Consider the following 15783-nt stretch of genomic DNA (forward strand, 5'->3'; position numbering starts at 1 on the left):
GCCTGGTCACACCTCCATCCCTAGTACCTGGTCACACCTCCATCCCTAGTACCTGGTCATACCTCCATCCCTAGTGCCTGGTCACACCTCCATCCCTAGTACCTGGTCACACCTCCATCCCTAGTGTGCCTGGTCACACCTCAATCCCTAGTGCCTGGTCCCACCTCCATCCCTAGTGTGCCTGGTCACACCTCCATCCCTAGTGCCTGGTCACACCTCCATCCCTAGTACCTGGTCACACCTCCATCCCTAGTACCTGGTCACACCTCCATCCCTAGTACCTGGTCACACCTCCATCCCTAGTGCCTGGTCACACCTCCATCCCTAGTGTGCCTGGTCACACCTCCATCCCTAGTGTGCCTGGTCCCACCTCCATCCCTAGTGTGCCTGGTCACACCTCCATCCCTAGTGCCTGGTCCCACCTCCATCCCTAGTGTGCCTGGTCACACCTCCATCCCCTAGTGTACCTGGTCACACCTCCATCCCTAGTGCCTGGTCACACCTCCATCCCTAGTGTGCCTGGTCACACCTCCATCCCTAGTGTGCCTGGTCACACCTCCATCCCTAGTGTGCCTGGTCACACCTCCATCCCTAGTGCCTGGTCACACCTACATCCTTAGTGCCTGGTCACACCTCCATCCCTAGTACCTGGTCACACCTCCATCCCTAGTGCCTGGTCACACCTCCATCCCTAGTACCTGGTCACACCTCCATCCCTAGTGTACCTGGTCACACCTCCATCCCTAGTGTACCTGGTCACACCTCCATCCCTAATGCCTGGTCACACCTCCATCCCTAGTACCTGGTCACACCTCCATCCCTAGTACCTGGTCATACCTCCATCCCTAGTGCCTGGTCACACCTCCATCCCTAGTACCTGGTCACACCTCCATCCCTAGTGTGCCTGGTCACACCTCCATCCCTAGTGCCTGGTCCCACCTCCATCCCTAGTGTGCCTGGTCACACCTCCATCCCTAGTGTGCCTGGTCACACCTCCATCCCTAGTGCCTGGTCACACCTCCATCCCTAGTGTGCCTGGTCACACCTCCATCCTTAGTGCCTGGTCACACCTCCATCCCTAGTACCTGGTCACACCTCCATCCCTAGTACCTGGTCACACCTCCATCCCTAGTACCTGGTCACACCTCCATCCCTAGTACCTGGTCACACCTCCATCCCTAGTGCCTGGTCCCACCTCCATCCCTAGTGCCTGGTCACACCCCCATCCCTAGTGCCTGGTCACACCTACATCCTTAGTGCCTGGTCACACCTCCATCCTTAGTGCCTGGTCACACCTCCATCCCTAGTACCTGGTCACACCTCCATCCGTTGTACCTGCCTGGTCACACCTCCATCCCTAGTACCTGGTCACACCTCCATCCCTAGTGCCTGGTCCCACCTCCATCCCTAGTACCTGGTCACACCTCCATCCCTAGTGCCTGGTCCCACCTCCATCCCTAGTGCCTGGTCACACCTCCATCCCTAGTACCTGGTCACACCTCCATCCCTAGTGCCTGGTCACACCTCCATCCCTAGTACCTGGTCACACCTCCATCCCTGTCCATACCTCCATCCCTAGTACCTGGTCACACCTCCATCCCTAGTGCCTGGTCCCACCTACATCCCTAGTGCCTGGTCACACCTACATCCTTAGTGCCTGGTCACACCTCCATCCTTAGTGCCTGGTCACACCTCCATCCTTAGTGCCTGGTCACACCTCCATCCCTAGTGCCTGGTCACACCTCCATCCCTTGTACCTGGTCCCACCTCCATCCGTAGTACCTGCCTGGTCACACCTCCATCCCTAGTACCTGGTCACACCTCCATCCCTAGTGCCTGGTCCCACCTCCATCCCTAGTGCCAGGTCACACCCCCATCCCTAGTGCCTGGTCACACCTCCATCCCTAGTACCTGATCACACCTCCATCCCTAGTACCTGGTCACACCTCCATCCCTAGTGCCTGGTCCCACCTCCATCCCTAGTGCCTGGTCACACCTCCATCCCTAGTGCCTGGTCACACCTCCATCCCTAGTGCCTGGTCACACCTCCATCCCTAGTACCTGGTCACACCTCCATCCCTAGTACCTGGTCACACCTCCATCCCTAGTACCTGGTCACACCTCCATCCCTAGTACCTGGTCACACCTCCATCCCTAGTGCCTGGCCACACCTCCATCCCTAGTGCCTGGTCACACCTCCATCCCTAGTACCTGGTCACACCTCCATTCCTAGTGCCTGGTCACACCTCCATCCCTAGTGCCTGGTCACACCTCCATCCCTAGTGCCTGGTCACACCTCCATCCCTAGTGCCTGGTCACACCTCCATCCCTAGTACCTGGTCACACCTCCATCCCTAGTGCCTGTTCACACCTCCATCCCTAGTGCCTGGTCACACCTCCATCCCTAGTGCCTGGTCACACCTCCATCCCTAGTGCCTGGTCACACCTCCATCCCTAGTACCTGGTCACACCTCCATCCCTAGTGCCTGGTTACACCTCCATCCCTAGTGCCTGGTCACACCTCCATCCCTAGTACCTGGTCACACCTCCATCCCTAGTGCCTGGTCACACCTCCATCCCTAGTGCCTGGTCACACCTCCATCCTTAGTACCTGCATTATTGTTTGCAACATGGCCTTAAACTTTACCAATGAGTTTTTCTCAGTCACCCATGCTGTTTTAATATGTAAATAATTCACCATTAGATTTTAATAATGGCGGATTGGTTGATTTACACATTTCTAGTATACATTTTCTTTTCAAGATGAGTAATGAGAAGAGATTCGTCCAGCCCATTGGGCATCTCACTACACCCCCATATGCCATGTCTTGAAATATGCAGATAGACACATTAAAAGTAAGGTTCCAATGTAATACTTTTTGTTACTGTGTGACACTCATTTCACTGATGGCTATGTGTGCTAATATCAACGACTAAAGACTCCATTTTGTTATTTTGCTATTTTATTTTTGACTACTTTCTGATTGTTTCAAGTAGAGGTCGACCGATTATGATTTTTCGGCACCGATACCGATTGTTGGGGGGCCAAAAAAGCCGATACCAATTAATCTGCCAATTTTTTTTCCCTTTGTAATAATGACAATTACAACAATACTGAATGAACACTTATTTTAACTTAATATAATACATCAATAAAATCAATTTAGCCTCAAATAAATAATGAAACATGTTCAATTTGGTTTAAATAATGCAAAAACAAAGTGTTGGAGAAGAAAGTGAGAGTGCCATGTACAAAAGCTAACGTTTAAGTTCCTTGCTCAGAACATGGGAACGCTGGTGGTTCCTTTTAACATGAGTCTTCAATATTCCCAGGTAAGAAGTTTTAGGTTGTAGTTATTATAGGAATTATAGGACTATTTCTCTCTATATCATTTGTATTTCATATACCTTTGACTATTGGATGTTCTTATAGGCACTTTAGTATTGCCAGTGTAACAGTAAAGCTTCCGTCCCTCTCCTCGCTCCTACCTGGGCTCGAACCAGGAACACATCGTCAACAGCCACCCTCGAAGCAGCATTACCCATGCAAAGCAAGGGGAACAACTACTCCAAGTCTCAGAGCGAGTGACGTTTGAAACGCTATTAGCGCACCTCGCTAACTAGCTAGCCATTTCACATCGGTTACACCAGCCTAATCTTGGGAGTTGATAGGCTTGAAGTCATAAACAGCGCAATGCTTGAAGCATTGCAAAGAGCTGCTGGCAAAATGCACGAAAGTGCTGTTTGAATGAATGCTTACGAACCTGCTGGTGCCTACCACCGCTCAGACTGCTCTATCAAATCATAGACTTAATTATAATATAATAAACACACAGAAATATGAGCCTTAGGTCATTAATATGGTAGAATCCGGAAACTATCATCTCGAAAACAAAACGTTTATTCTTTCAGTGAAATACGGAACCGTTCGGTATTTTATCTAACGGGTGGTATCCCTAAGTCTAAATATTCCTGTTACATTGCACAACCTTCAATGTTATGTCATAATTACGTAAAATTCTGGCAAATTAGTTCGCAACGAGCCAGGCGGCCCAAACTGTTGCATATACCCTGACTCTGCGTGCAATGAACGCAAGAGAAGTGACACAATTTCACCTGGTTAATATTGCCTGCTTACCTGGATTTCTTTTAGCTAAATATGCAGGTTTAAAAATATATACTTGTGTATTGATTTTAAGAAAGACATTGATGTTTATGGTTAGGTACACGTTGGAGCAATGACAGTCCTTTTTCGCGAATGCGCACCGCATCGATTATATGCAACGCAGGACAGGCTAGATAAACTAGTGATGTCATCAACCATGTGTAGTTAACTAGTGATTATGATTGATTGATTGATTGTTTTTTATAAGATCATTTTAATGCTAGCTAGCAACTTACCTTGGCTTCTTACTGCATTCGCGTAACAGGCAGGCTCCTCGTGGAGTGCAATGTAAAGCAGGTGGTTAGAACATTGGACTAGTTAACCGTAAGGTTGCAAGATTGAATCCCCAAGCTGACAAGGTCAAATTCTGTCGTTCTGCCCCTGAACAAGGCAGTTAACCCACCGTTCCTAGGCCGTTCTTAACTGACTTGCCTAGTTAAATAAAGGTGTTAAATGTTTATTTTTATTTTTATAAATAAATAAAAAAATCGGCAAAATACCGATTACCGATTGTTATGAAAACGTGAAATCGGCCCGAATTAATCGGCCATTCCAATTAATTGGTCGACCTCTAGTTTCAAGTATGTACCATGTAGCCCCCATCACAGACAATAAATCAAAATAGTAACGGAAAGATGAAAGAGCTGGTAATGATACCGTGAAAATACAGAAATTATTTTATTGATGCTCCACATTCACATATACGTTCTAAATGGCATCCTATTCTCAATATAGTGCACTTCTTCTACATGTCTACTTCTGTACTACAGGGCTCTGGTCAAAAGTAGTGCACTATGTATCCTGGTTCGAATTGAAGGCAGTCAATACAGGAAGTGATTATTCTTTTAAATTTTTTTTTTTTTTTATCAGACATTTAAAAAAAAAAAAACATTTTAAAGTAAATCGGTTCTACTTTTCAGTTTATTGATAAGTCACGGGCCCAAACCTGCTATGAATGGAATTAGGTTCCATCAGGGACACAGTCCCAGTCTCTCTGATCTCATGTCCCTCCAAGTGTTTAATGATCCATTCTTCTATGACAATGAACACAGTAATGATATCCCTCAAGGTTGTGTTGCAACATCATCAAGTCACTACTTATGTATACCATTGACATATAGTCAGTAGATATAGTCTGGACAGTTGGTACTGATGATAGTGATTTCACATTAAACAGAAACCTATGACTGCTGTTTTAACCGGTAAGTATTTGGTTATAAATCTATTGCTGACTTCACTTAATTATTTTCCATGCAAATGAACAATAAAAGTATCCTATAATACTGTATTGTAGTTCCTATTTGTCCAGTTTAACATCTGTCTGTTGTGTTAGTAGAGTGACAGTAAGATGTGATGTTGATCATTTCTTCTTCTCTCTCTTATTCCTCTCTCTCTCTCACTCTCCCTTTCTCCTTTACACCTTTCTCTTCTTCCTCTCTCTCCCTCCTTTACTCACTCTCCCTTTCTCCTTTACACCTTTCTCTTCTTCCTCTCTCTCCCTCCTTTACTCACTCTCCCTTTCTCCTTTACACCTTTCTCTTCTTCCTCTCTCTCCCTCCTTTACTCTCTCTCCCTTTCTCCTTTACACCTTTCTCTTCTTCCTCTGTTTCTTCCTCCTTTACTCCCTCTTTCTCTCTCTCTGTCTCTCTCTCTCGCTTTCTCCTTTACACCTTTCTCTTCTTCCTCTCTCTCTCTCCTTTTTACACTCTCTCTCTTTCTCTTCCCCAGTGCGTCCACTACAGACCTGTCGGGCTACGACCCAGGTTACCTGAGGAAGAGTCCAGACCAGTACAGTTCTAGAGGAAGTATGGAGAGCCTTGGGGAGCACCACGGCCACCCAGCCTACAGGTGCTGCTCTTTAACATGGGCTTTTTATTACGTTTTTGTTATGCCTTATTGATCCTTGTCTTGTCTTTGTAATCATCATTTCCAGAGAGGACCACAATGGAAATAACCCTCCAGGTTGATGGTGTTTTTTCCCTACATAATATGTTATGCTGTCTCCAGCTGGAGCAGCCTACTACTGCTAATTAGCTAATAAATTCAATCAATCAAGTAAGGATAAATAAAGTACTTCTGTACTCTCCAGCTCTTCCTGCCATCAGCTGTCTGCCTCCAAGTCCTCCAACAGTATGGACCACCTTCACAGTAAGAGAGACTCAGCCTACTCCTCTTTCTCCACCAGCTCTAGTATCCCAGAGTACCTTGCTGCCGCTCCGGCCTTTGGTAAGGAGAGGTCGTACTCCATGGAGACGGTTCCGCAGAGGGGCGGGATTAGTGGAGGGGGTGGGAGCGGGGCTGGGGCGGAGGGAATGCAGCAAGCTGATATCCGATATGTCCGTACGGTCTACGACCCCCAGCAGGGCGGTGCTCAGGAGCACGAGGTTAGCTCCGCCTCTGCTGCGTTGCTACGCAACCACGAGGCTGGCAGGGCGGGGTCTTGTAGTGTGGGCGGGGCCGCCTGTTACCGCGGCACCAGTAGCAGTAGTAACAGCAGTGGCGGAAGCAGCGGTGGTGGTAACCATGGTATTAACCCCAACCGTCACAGTGTTGGGCCCATTTGGGGTCAGAGCACCAGCCGCAGTTCCTACGAGAGCCTGAAGGGGGCGCCGGCTCCTCCCATGCGGAGCGACAGCTACGCGGCTATCAGGAACCATGAGAGGCCAAACTCGTGGTCCAGCCTGGATCAGGCTCGCTCCCTCAGGGCTCTCCACAAGGGGTCCACCTCCTCCTGGTACCACTCCTCTGGCTCCATGGCCTCCAGCTCGGGAAAGGGCTCCTTCGGGGCAGAGGGCCAGCTCCACACCGTCATAGAGAAGAGTCCTGAGAGCAGGTATTAAGTCCATTAGTATCTATTAGCAAACCCATGGACATCATGAGTTGTGTTTGTTTCACCAGTCATCAGTGTCTCTGTGTCTCTGATGTAGGCATGTGTATGTTGTTGTTATAAAACATGTCTTATTCTTCTTCTAGCCCCACCACCAAGCCCAAACAGGGCGTGGGTCAGGGCTTCCCGCCGCCCCCCGAGCCCCAGCAAACATCCGCCCAGTCTGGCTGCCTTATGCTGCCCCAGGGCATCTACCCTGTACCCCCACCTGAGCCCCACTATGCCCAGATGCCCACCAGCAGCCCCAACCCCAGCAGCGTGTACCCAGCCCTGGCCAGGGAGAGCGGTCTGAGCAGCCTGAGAGAGCTCCAGGGATTAAGGCTGGGGGTCAGTGTGGATACAGGGATGGGGGTAGTGGTGGAGAATGGATACCAAAGCAACCCCTCTTCATCCTCCTATGTCACTTCCTCTGGCCAGCCTCAGCATCCTGACTTTACTCAGCCTCCACCCAAACAGCCAGCTCATCCAACTCAACCCGCAGACAGAGTGGGGGAAAAGTCAGGGTACGAGGAGACCCAAACTAAACTGGGTCTCTACAGGTCTCATCTGAAGGGGGAGGGACAGACCGTGTCCCAAAGGCAGAGCCAGCGGAGCCAAGGACAGGGACAGGGTCAGAGCCAAGGTCAGGGACAAGGTCAGAGCCAGGGTCAAGGACAGGGTCAGAGCCAAGGACAGGGTCAGGGTCAGAGCCAAGACCAGGGACAGGGTCAGAGCCAAGACCAGGGACAGGGTCAGAGCCAAGGCCAGGGACAGGTTCAGAACCAGAGACAGGGTCAGAGCCAAGGCCAGGGACAGGGTCAGAGCCAAGGCCAGGGACAGGGTCAGAGCCAAGACCAGGGACAGGGTCAGAGCCAAGACCAGGGACAGGGTCAGAGCCAAGACCAGGGACAGGGTCAGAGCCAAGGCCAGGGACAGGGTCAGAGCCAGGGACAGGGTCAGAGCCAAGGCCAGGGACAGGGTCAGAGCCAGGGACAGGGTCAGAGCCAAGGCCAGGGACAGGATCGGAGCCAAGGCCAGGGACAGGGTCAGAGCCAAGGCCAGGTGTCCAGACCCTGCTCAGCCCAGTCTATAGGCCAGGAGAGAAGGGACCCATACACTCCAGTCCAGCCGCGGGGAGAGAGGCTACCCAGGTACTCCCAGGGCTCAGAGAGCTACCCTGAGCACCACCGACAGGGCCAGGTCAGGGAGGAAGGGCAGGTCAGACACACAGAGCCCAGTCACCACACTAGTCACCCAGTGGCAGGCACCACCATGCCCAGTAAGATCGCCCAGGGACATGTTCCCATGGGGAGCAGCAGCAGTAGTACCCCAGCACAGGTGTCTGACCAGCAGGTAGAGCAGAGGGCTCAGGGGCCTGACCAGCGGGTGGAGCAGAGGGCCCAGGGGCCTGACCGGCGGGTAGAGCAGAGGGCCCAGGGGCTTGAGCAGCAGGTGGAGCAGAGAGCCCAGGGGCCTGACCAGCAGGTAGAGCAGAGGGCCCAGGGGCCTGACCAGCGGGTGGAGCAGAGGGCCCAGGGGCCTGACCTTCAGGTCAATGACCAGAGATCCAGGTCCCCCCTCTGGCACTACAGCGATCCAATTCCCCCCCAGCGGCAGAGGGACCAGAGGGGACCAGAGCACCCCCTGACCCAGCTGGAGAACGCCCTAGCAGATGTCCAGCGCTGTGACAGTCCAGAGAGCTCCGCCAACAGCCAGAGCAGCCACCAGAGGAGCCTCTCTGTTCTGGAGAAAGTGAACCGATTTGAGCGCCGCGAGCAGGACCAGGGGCAGGGGAAGCAGAGGAGTAAAAGCACCAGCGCCAGCCACACCAACCCGAGGCCTTCCTCCTCCCGTCCAACCCAGCCACAGCCTCAGCCCCAGCACCATGAGAGGGCCATGAGCTATGGTGCTGGTATGGATGACCTGCGTAACATGCTGGAGAGAAGCAACAGCCCCAGCAGCACCTGCAGAACACTGAGCTCCTCCTCTAGTTCACATCATGGGAAAACAACGGTGGCCCACGAGGGTCATCATTACGCAGAGCAGCAGAGGCAAGGGAGTTGTGACCAGACCCAGCCTCAGAGCTCCAGGTACCCCCATCAACACCACCCTAATCCCCAGGACCCTCACCCTGGCTCAGCCCTGCAGAGGAGCAGGAGCACCTTCCAATTGGAGAGCCAGGAGGAGAATGGCCACGACAGAGACAGGTAACTGTTCAATATTGTATATACAAAGTGTACAAAACATAAGGAACACCTTCCTAATATTGAGTTGCACCTCCCCTTTTCCCCTCAGAACAGCCTCAATACATCGGGGAATGGACTCTACAAGGTGTCGAAAGCGTTCCACAGGGATGCTGGCCCATGTTGACTCCAATGCTTCCCACAGTTGTGTCAAGTTGACTGGATGTCCTTTGGGTGGTGGACCATTCTTGATACACACAGGAAACTGTTAAGAATGAAAAACCCAGCAGCGTTGCAGTTCTTGACACAAACCAGTGTGCCTGACACCTACTACCATACCCCATTCAAAGGCACTTAAATATTTTCTCTTGCCCATTCACCCTCTGAAGGGCACACATACACAATCCATGTCATATTGTCTCAAGGCTTAACATGTTTTCTTTAACCTGTCTCCTCCCCTTCATCTACACTGATTGAAGTGGATTTAACAAGTGACATTAATAAGGGATCATAGTTTTCACCTGGATTCACCTGGTCAGTCCATGTCATGGAAGGAGCAGATGTTCTTAATGTTTTGTACACTCAGTGTATGTTAGTGTATAGATTGTGTATAGATTGTGTAAATGATGTGTATATTACATTGTCTATATTCTGTCTGTATATTCTGTTTATTGTTGTCACCACCATTTCACCAGGTCAAAGGTTAATGTACTTGGTGAATAAAATGGATTGTCATTGTGATTTTGACAGGGATGGGGACAGAGAGTTCCATTGGAGGGATGGCCTGCATGACCTACTGGGGACCATCCAGGACACGTCCTTTAACCGGGCCTACAGGGACAGTATCAAGGACGCCCAGTCCAAGGTGCTCCGATCCACCTCCTTCAGACGCAGGGATCTGGGAATCAGCGTCAGCGGGAGTGTCAACAACAACTCCCCTCCCATCCCCGCCAAGCACTTATCTCTGGAGAGGAAGGCGGTGGCACCTAAGACCAGCCCCAAACCCTCCATTGTCTCCACTACTGTCCTAGCCTCCGCCCCAGCCCTTTCCCTAGCTACCTCCACTCACAACCCTAAAGAAAGGCTCACGGTCACCGTCCCAGACCCAGTCCCAATCCCAGACCCAGCTCTAGCCACCTTTCCCTCACCTCACACCCCCAAAGAAAGGCTCACGGTCACCGTCCCAGATGCAGTCCCAGACCCAGCTCTAGCCACCTTTCCCTCACCTCACACCCCCAAAGAGAGGCACGTTGTCACTCCGGAGCCTGAGAGGTTCGGCCCCCCAGAGTTCCTCAGCGTCCTGGCCATGGGCCCACCAGTCCCGGCCCGTATCGGTGGGCGTAAGCGACTCACCATGGAGAAGAAGAAGAGGTCCTACTCCGAGCCTGAGAACATGCATGAGGTGAGTCAAAGTATCCAAGATCCTATCTCCTGCTGTTTTGCCCTTAAGCAAGGCACTTAAAGGTAGACTCAGTGAGATGGTGTTGCAGTGAACAGCATCGCAGATATTGAGATGAGTGCGATGTAAGACTTACTGCTCTCCATTCAGGGGATGCTGCACTGTGGCTGACCCTGTACTTCCAAACCCTTACTGCTCTCCATTCAGGGATGCTGTACTGCGGCTGACCCTGTACTTCCAAACCCTTACTGCTCTCCATTCAGGGATGCTGCACTGCGGCTGACCCTGTACTTCCAAAACCTTACTCAAATAAAACAACATTTTATTTGTCACATGTGCCGAATACGACAGGTGTAGACCTTACCGTGAAATGCTTACAAGCCCTTAACCAACAATTCAGTTCAAGAAATAGAGATAAGAAAATATTTTCTAAATATACTAAAGTATTTTTTTTTTTTAAACACAATAAAATAACAATAACAAGGTTATATAGAGGGGATACTGGTACCGAGTCAATGTGCAGTGGTACAGGTTAGTCGAGGTAATATGTATATTTAGTTAGGGATAAAGTGACTATGCATAGATAATAAACAGCGAGTAGCAGCAGTGTAAAAACAAAGGGAGAGCTCTTGGACCTTGGCTGTCCGGTACCGCTTGCCGTGCGGTAGCAGAGAGAACAGTCTATGACTTGGATGACTGGAGTCTTTCACAATTTTTTAGGGCCTTCCTCTGACACTGCCTAGTATATAGGTCCTGGATGGCAGGAAGCTTGGCCCCAGTGATGTACTGGGCCGTACGCACTACCCTCTGTAGCGCCTTACGGTCGGAGGCCGAGCAGTTGCCATACCAGGCGGTGATGCAACTGGTCAATGTTGGAGCTGTAGAACTTTTTGAGGATCTGGGGACCCATGCCAAAACCCATGCCAAACAGAATCACACCAAAAGAATCAATGGAAATCCAATTTATCAACCCATGGAGGTCTGGATTTGGAGTCACACTCAAAATTAAAGTGGAAAACCACACTACAGGCTGATCCAACTTTGATGTAATGTCCTTAAAACAAGTCAAAATGAGGCTCGGTAGTGTGTGTGGCCTCCATGTGCCTGTATGACCTCCCTACAACGCCTGGGCATGCTCCTGATGACAGTCTGTGGTGCAACGTGGCATTGGTGGATGGAGCGAGACATGATGTCCCAGATGTGCTCAATTGGATTCAGGTCTGGGGAACGGGAGGTCCAGTCCTTAGCATCAATGCCTTCCTCTTGCAGGAACTGCTGACACACTCCAGCCACATGAGGTCTAGCATTGTCTTGCATTAGGAGGAACCCAGGGTCAACTGCACCAGCATATGGTCTCACAAGGGGTCTGAGGATCTCATCTCGGTACCTAATGGCAGTCAGGCTACCTCTGGCGAGCACATGGAGGGCTGTGCGGCCCCCCAAAGAAATGCCACCCCACACCATGACTGACCCACCGCCAAACCGGTCATGCTGGAGGATGTTGCAGGCAGCAGAACGTTCTCCACGGCGTCTCCAGACTCTGTCACGTCTGTCACGTGCTCAGTGTGAACCTGCTTTCATCTGTGAAGAGCACAGGGCGCCAGTGGCGAATTTGCCAATCTTGGTGTTCTCTGGCAAATGCCAAACGTCCTGCACGGTGTTGGGCTGTAAGCACAACCCCCAACTGTGGACATCGGGCCCTCATACCACCCTCATGGAGTCTGTTTCTGACTGTTTGAGCAGACACATGCACATTTGTGGCCTGCTGGAGGTCATTTTGCAGGGCTCTGGCAGTGCTTCTCCTGCTCCTCCTTGCACAATGGCGGAGGTAGCGGTCCTGCTGCTGGGTTGTTGCCCTCCTACGGCCTCCTCCATGTCTCCTGATGTACTGGCCTGTCTCCTGGTAGTACCTCCATGCTCTGGACACTACGCTGACAGACACAGCAAACCTTCTTCTCGCATTGATGTGCCATCCTGGATGAGCTGCACTACCTGAGCCACTTGTGTGGGTTGTAGACTCTTTCTCATGCTACCACTAGAGTGAAAGAATCGCCAGCATTCAAAAGTGACCAGCCAGAAAGCATAGGAACTGAGAAGTGGTCTGTGGTCCCCACCTGCAGAACCACTCCTTTATTGGGGGTGTCTTGCTAATTGCCTATAATTTCCACCTGTTGTCTATTCCATTTGCACAACAGCATGTGAAATTTCTTGTCAATCAGTGTTGCTTCCTAAGTGGACAGTTTGATTTCACAGAAGTGTGATTGACTTGGAGTTACATTGTGTTGTTTAAGTGTTCCCTTTATTTTTTTGAGCAGTGTATTTCATGGCTAAAGATGTAAGTGCTACGGACGGTAGTCATATAGCCAGGTTACTTTCGCTTTCTTGAGCACAGGGACTATGGTGGTCTGCTTGAAACATGTAGGTATTACAGACTCGGTCAGGGAGAGGTTGAAAATGTCAGTGAAGACACTTGCCAGTTGGTCCACGCATGCTCTGGTAATCCGTTTGGCCCCGTGGCCTTGGGAATATTGATCTGTTTAAAGGCTACGGAGAGGGTGATCACACAGTCGTCCGGAACAGCTGGTGCTCTCATGCATGCTTCAGTGTTGCTTCCCTCGAAGCGAGCATAAAAGGCATTTCGCCCATCTGGTAGGCTCTACATTCATAGCGCTGCACTGCGACTGGGTGTGTGTGTCTCAGGGGGGTGGGTTAGAATGCAAGAGACACATTTCTGTTTTCTGCAAGATAATGGAAAATAAAGGTTTCTTCTTCTTCTTCTTCTAGGTGGGGTTGGAGCCTGACCCAAGGAGGACTAGCCAGCACCAGCTGTTCCTGTTCCCAGGTACAGAGACCAGCGTGGCGGACCGCAGGAGGATGTTTGAGATGGCTGCCAGTCGCAGCCTGAGCTCCAGCTCCCAGGGCTCCCAGACTCTCCCGAGCCTCCAGGGCTCCCAGGCTCCCCAGCGCCTCCAGGGCTCCCAGGCTCCCCAGGGCCACCAGGCTAGTCTAGCCGTGTCCCGGCCGGAGCTCCGGCAGCTGCAGCAGGACGCCCTGGCCGACTACATGGAGAGGAAGAGAGGCTGGAGGACAGACAGGGATAGGGACAGGTCAGAGGGAGGGCGCGCCCACCGTGACCGCCCTCACAGTGCCTACCTGCAGCCCTTTACAGACACCCAGAGTGTTTCCTCAACCTCCACCACCAGCCTAGCCTCTCTTCAGGAGCCTCTTCGCCAAGACAGCAGTCTCTCTGGTGAGGGAAGGCTCTGCTCCACACTGCCTCCTGGCCTCCAGGGCTTCTATCCAGGCAGGGTCACTGCACCACGCATCCAGGCCAAGGCCCCAGCCTCTATCTCCACCACCCAACCAGACACCTCGGGATTCCAAGGGCTACTGGAGGGAGAGCTGCCCAGATCCAGCCTTGGTAGAGAAGATCCAGCCCAGGCCTATGAGGCTCTCCGGAGCCAGGAGTTTTTCCTGCGAGGCGATGGAGCCTTTGAGAGGGCAGCTCCAGCCCGGAACTCTGGCAAGTCAGCCTCTGCGGAGGACCTGCTGGAGCGCTCTGAGAGGCCTGCACCCCAGCACTTCAGATCCCGCTCCTCGCCCTCTGGCGAGAGACTCAATCAGGTAGAGTACAATACACTCTCTGATTTTACACTTTGTAGACTTCTTTACTAATCTAACTTTGGTGTCTGAGCTGGCCTGACTGGGAGCAGGCACGTAAACCCAGGGCTGGATGATGAGTGTCCCAGGGGTAGGAGAGGTCATAGAGGTCAGGAGAGGTCACACACCGCTGGCTTCTATACCCCAGCTCTCCCTCCGACTGACAGGGCCTTGACTACAGCTGGCACATAAACTAACCTAGAAAGATAGCAGCTAAAATATACTGTCTACGATAGCTGAGGATTCCGCTGCAAAGTCAGTTTCTGTGGGATGTTAAACAAGGATGTTGTTTATCACCATATGGATTTATTATGCCCTCTACTGTACATAACCCTAACCCTGAGGGGTGACAGGGCCGGTCTATATAGTGACCTAACTCTGAGGGGTGACAGGGAGGGTCTATATAGTGACCTAACTCTGAGGGGTGACAGGGAGGGTCTATATAGTGACCTAACTCTGAGGGGTGACAGGGAGGGTCTATATAGTGACCCAACCCTGAGGGGTGACAGGGCCGGTCTATATAGTGACCTAACTCTGAGGGGTGACAGGAGGGTCTATATAGTGACCTAACCCTGAGGGGTGACAGGGAGGGTCTATATAGTGACCTAACTCTGAGGGGTGACAGGGAGGGTCTATATAGTGACCTAACTCTGAGGGGTGACAGGGAGGGTCTATATAGTGACCCAACCCTGAGGGGTGACAGGGCCGGTCTATATAGTGACCTAACTCTGAGGGGTGACAGGGAGGGTCTATATAGTGACCTAACCCTGAGGGGTGACAGGGAGGGTCTTTATAGTGACCTAACTCTGAGGGGTGACAGGGAGGGTCTATATAGTGACCTAACCCTGAGGGGTGACAGGGAGGGTCTATATAGTGACCCAACCCTGAGGGGTGACAGGGCCGGTCTATATAGTGACCTAACTCTGAGGGGTGACAGGGAGGGTCTATATAGTGACCTAACCCTGAGGGGTGACAGGGAGGGTCTTTATAGTGACCTAACTCTGAGGGGTGACAGGGAGGGTCTATATAGTGACCTAACCCTGAGGGGTGACAGGGAGGGTCTATATAGTGACCTAACCCTGAGGGGTGACAGGGAGGGTCTATATAGTGACCTAACTCTGAGGGGTGACAGGGCGGTTCTATATAGTGACCTAAAAAAAAAAAATCTAAATCAAATGTATTTATATAGCCCTTCTTACATCAGCTGATATCTCAAAGTGCTGTACAGAAACCCAGCCTAAAACCCCAAACAGCAAGCAATGCAGGTGTAGAAGCACGGTGGCTAGGAAAAACTCCCTAGAAAGGCCAAAACCTAGGAAGAAACCTAGAGAGGAACCAGGCTATGAGGGGTGGCCAGTCCTCTTCTGGCTGTGCCAGGTAGAGATTATAACAGAACATGGCCAAGATGTTCAAATGTTCATAAATGACCAGCATGGTCAAATAATAATAATCACAGTAGTTGTCGAGGGTGCAACAAGTCAGCACCTCAAGAGTAAATGTCAGTTGGCTT

At 51.2% G+C, this 15783-nt stretch overlaps 1 protein-coding gene across 3 annotated transcripts in view; it reads left to right on the top strand.

Annotated features, from left to right (window-relative positions):
• Positions 1-15783, top strand: part of shroom3 (shroom family member 3) — a 209404-nt gene that overhangs the window by 167514 nt on the left and 26107 nt on the right. For all 3 annotated transcript variants that reach the window (XM_014138941.2, XM_045692630.1, XM_045692632.1), the window contains 5 exons: positions 5894-6013; positions 6255-6998; positions 7139-9238; positions 9965-10616; positions 13398-14237. In XM_014138941.2, coding sequence (XP_013994416.2) covers positions 5894-6013; positions 6255-6998; positions 7139-9238; positions 9965-10616; positions 13398-14237 — 4456 coding nt within the window. The remainder of the gene's footprint in view (positions 1-5893; positions 6014-6254; positions 6999-7138; positions 9239-9964; positions 10617-13397; positions 14238-15783) is intronic.

This window comes from Salmo salar, chromosome ssa13, assembly GCF_905237065.1.
Source record: "Salmo salar chromosome ssa13, Ssal_v3.1, whole genome shotgun sequence".
Classification (NCBI taxonomy): Eukaryota; Metazoa; Chordata; class Actinopteri; order Salmoniformes; family Salmonidae; genus Salmo; species Salmo salar.